This window comes from Terrapene carolina, unplaced genomic scaffold (genome assembly GCF_002925995.2).
Source record: "Terrapene carolina triunguis isolate 2854851 unplaced genomic scaffold, T_m_triunguis-2.0 Scaffold405, whole genome shotgun sequence".
Taxonomy (NCBI): domain Eukaryota; kingdom Metazoa; phylum Chordata; order Testudines; family Emydidae; genus Terrapene; species Terrapene triunguis.
This window is the reverse complement of record NW_020664756.1, coordinates 238,551-241,904: the sequence shown is the minus strand read 5'-3', so window position 1 is coordinate 241,904 and position 3,354 is coordinate 238,551. Positions and strand designations below refer to the sequence as shown.

Here is a 3,354-nt window from a genome sequence, read left to right as displayed (position 1 = left end):
GATGGGCTGTCCCGTTTGGGGGGGTTTCCAAGGACTCTGTGGTGAGATGGGCTGTCCCGTTTGGGGGGGTTTCCAAGGCCAATATGGTGAGATGGGCTGTCCCGTTTGGGGGGGTTTGCAAGGACTCTGTGGTGAGATGGGCTGTCCCATTTTGGGGGGTTTCCAAGGACTCTGTGGTGGGATGGGCTGTCCCGTTTTGGGGGGGACTCTACCCCTGCCCTGACCAGCCTGTGCCCTGTAGTTTGTACTCTCGGGGTACAGGCAATGTACCAAACTGGGGATGGGTCCCTGAGAGCTGGCGCGGGGGCACCAGGATGCCGGGGTCTCCGTCTGGCCTGGCTCTCCTGCCGCGCGACTGGCGTAACGCTGAGATGCTCTTGGCCCCCAGGTGGTGGTGTCAACGACGGTGAACGTGGACGGGCACGTCCTGGCGGTGTCCGATAACATGTTCGTCCACAACAACTCGAAGCACGGGCGCCGGGCGCGACGGCTGGACCCCTCCGAAGGTGAGCGCCCCCAAGCTCTGCCGGAGCATCCAGCTGTAACGATGCTGGTTCTGGAGGGACCCAACTGAGAGTGCCAATTCAGGACAAATTGCTTCAAGCAGGGCAGTTACAGCCCCAGGCTGGGGTTTTTCCACCTCTAAGGCACCAAACCAGCCAGACAGGGAGGACTTTGGTCTCACCCCACTGGCTAACCACAAGTCACACAAGCAATTCCCTTAGACACTCCAGTTTCCCAGTATCAGCACCAGTGCCACGCGTTATGGGGATAAATGGTTATGAAAACCAATACCCCAGTAAAAGAAAAAAGGTTCTCCCGATCCCAGAGGACCAAGCCCCAGACCCAGGTCAATATACAAATCAGAGCTTACCCACAAATCACGCTGTTGCCAATCCTTTAGAATCTAAAATCTAAAGCTTTATTCATAAAAGGAAAAAGATAGAGATGAGAGCTAGAATCGGTTACATGGAATCAATTCCATACAGTAATGGCAAAGTTCTTGGTTCAGGCTTGTAGCAGCGATAGAATAAACTGCAGGTTTAAATCAAGTCTCTGGAATACATCCCCAGCTGGGATGGGTCCTCAGTCCTTTGTTCAGAGCTTCAGTTGTAGCGAAGTCCCTCCAGAGGTAAGAAGCAGGATTGAAGACAAGATGGAGGAGCTGCAGCAGCTTTTTATATTCTCTTGCCATGTGGTCTTTCTTTGTTCCAAAGACAAGCTGTCCAGCACATGGCCTGGAAAAACCTTCTGTCCATAGGCATGTCCCTGCCTTGCTGAGTCACAAGGCGTATCTGCCTTCTCTCAATGGGTCAGTTGTAGCTGATGGTCCTTAATGGGCCATCAAGCAGGCAAGGCAGAGCTGACACCAACTTGTCTGGGATGTTTCCGGAAGCAGAGCACAAGTTTGAAATACAGACAGTCTAGAGCCAATACTTATAACTTCAAATACAAAAATGATCTATGCACCCAGATAGCGTAATCATAACCAGCAAACCATAACCTTGTCTTAAAAAGCGACAGAGTCCTGTGGCACCTTATAGACTAACAGACGTATTGGAGCATAAGCTCAGACACCTTATTTGACCCCCTTTATACAAGATTTGGGTGCCACTACAGGACCTTGGTTGCAACAATGATCTATACGGTCCCAGTTCATGTCCATAACGTCACACCAGCCCTCTGCTGCACGCCGGGAGCGGGGGGCTCAGAATGAGCAGCCGCTTTGGGAAATTGCAGGGGGTGGCCCCAGCTAAGCGTGCAGGGGGTCTCCGGGCATGGAGTGGCGGAGCCCTGAAACGGCCTCAGAGAGCAGCCCCGAGCGCAGCCCATGGGCAATGGAGCAGCCATGCCAGAGCCCGTGGGGTCCCGCCCTGCCCAGCGTGTTGCCCAGGCCCCGAGAGACACAACCCGCCCAGCAGTCCCGTGAACGCTCCCCTTACACGGGCCTCCCCAGCATTGCACAGCCGTGAGCTCCATTTCCCCTTGTGATCGCACCAGGCCCCGACCCACTCCACCCACCCGGGCCCGCTTTCAAGGCCTGAGCCAGAAACCAGCACCCCACCCCAAAATAAAAGCAACGCGAGCCCTCCCCAAGACCCGGCCCCTGCACACTCCCCATGGGCGGCTGGGCCCGGGCAAGGCCCATCCCCCGGAAGCAGCCAGCCGGCTCTGCGGGCACGATGCCCCGCATTGCAGAGGATCCGACAGACGCCATGCGCCCTAGAAACGGCCTGGCACCAAATCCCACAGCGCTGCCCTGTGAACGACCCTGTCAGCCCCCTGAGGGCTTGCTGCTCCCCGCCCCAAACCTGCCACGGCCCAGCTGCCCACAGGCGCGATGCCGCAAACGGGGCAGCCCCAAGTTCCCGGCTAGCGGCCAGCACGTCCCACCGCGGGCTCCGCAGGAGCAGGGCAACGTGCCCTGTTGATGGCAGTTGCCCGGCGCAGGCTGTTCTGGGACAGATGTGGGGGACCTGTACGTCACCCCAAACACACCGCTCCCTGTACAGCACTCACTGTCAGCGCTGCCGGCCCCGGGGGGGTGCTCTGGGCAGCTGGTAATACTGAGTGCCCCCAGAACCCCAGGCCCAGACCCACAGGACACCCCAAGCCCAGGACACCCCAGGCGCAGGCCCGCAGGACACCCTCGCACCCTCCCTCCTGGCCTGCCAGGGCTGGTACCAGGAGCCCAGCGCATGCTCCCTGACGCTGGCCCTTGCACAGGTCCCTGGGGAAGTGTGTGTGCCCCCCCCCGGCCCCACCACTGAACCTCCACTTGCCCGCCGGGCCCTGGGACCTCTCCCCGCTGCAGCTGCTGTGACACTGCACAAGTCCAGCCTGTGTTCCTTCCCCACCCCACCCCCACTGGCATTTGGGGGCCAGGCCCCCCAGCCGGGCGACATTACGGCCTCTGTGGAACTGCCGGTCCCAGCTGGCAAACCCCCGGCCTCGGCGTCTGCGTCTCCCCCAGCGCTGACCCCCCGGGCCCGGCAGGCGAGACCCTCTCTGGGGCCGGGAGTGCCCAGCGGCCCTGCGCAGAGCCCCACTCCAGAGCTCCCCCCAGCCCCCACCCCGGGGGAAGCTTTGCCCTTCCCACAGGGAACTGGTGTCCCAGCCCTGCTGCCCCCAGGAAGTCCATCTGCCCCCCTCCCTCCCTCCATCCCTCCCCATACACACCCCTTGTGACGATGTGGTTCTGGCGGAACCCAACTGAGAGTGCCAACTCAGGACAAATTGCTCAAACAGGGCAGTTACAGCCCAAGGCTGGGGTTTTTCCACCTCTAAGGCAAACCAAACCAGCCAGACTAAGAGGACTTCGGTCTCACCCCACTGGCTAACCGCAAGTCTCAC

At 59.8% G+C, this 3,354-nt stretch overlaps 1 protein-coding gene across 1 annotated transcript in view; it reads left to right on the top strand.

Annotated features, from left to right (window-relative positions):
* LOC113407803 (transcription factor COE1-like) overlaps window positions 1-3,354 on the top strand; it is a 67,481-nt gene that overhangs the window by 38,215 nt on the left and 25,912 nt on the right. The window contains exon 6 of the mRNA XM_026658182.2: window positions 389-541. Within this exon, the coding sequence (XP_026513967.1) occupies window positions 389-541 (153 nt within the window). The remainder of the gene's footprint in view (window positions 1-388; window positions 542-3,354) is intronic.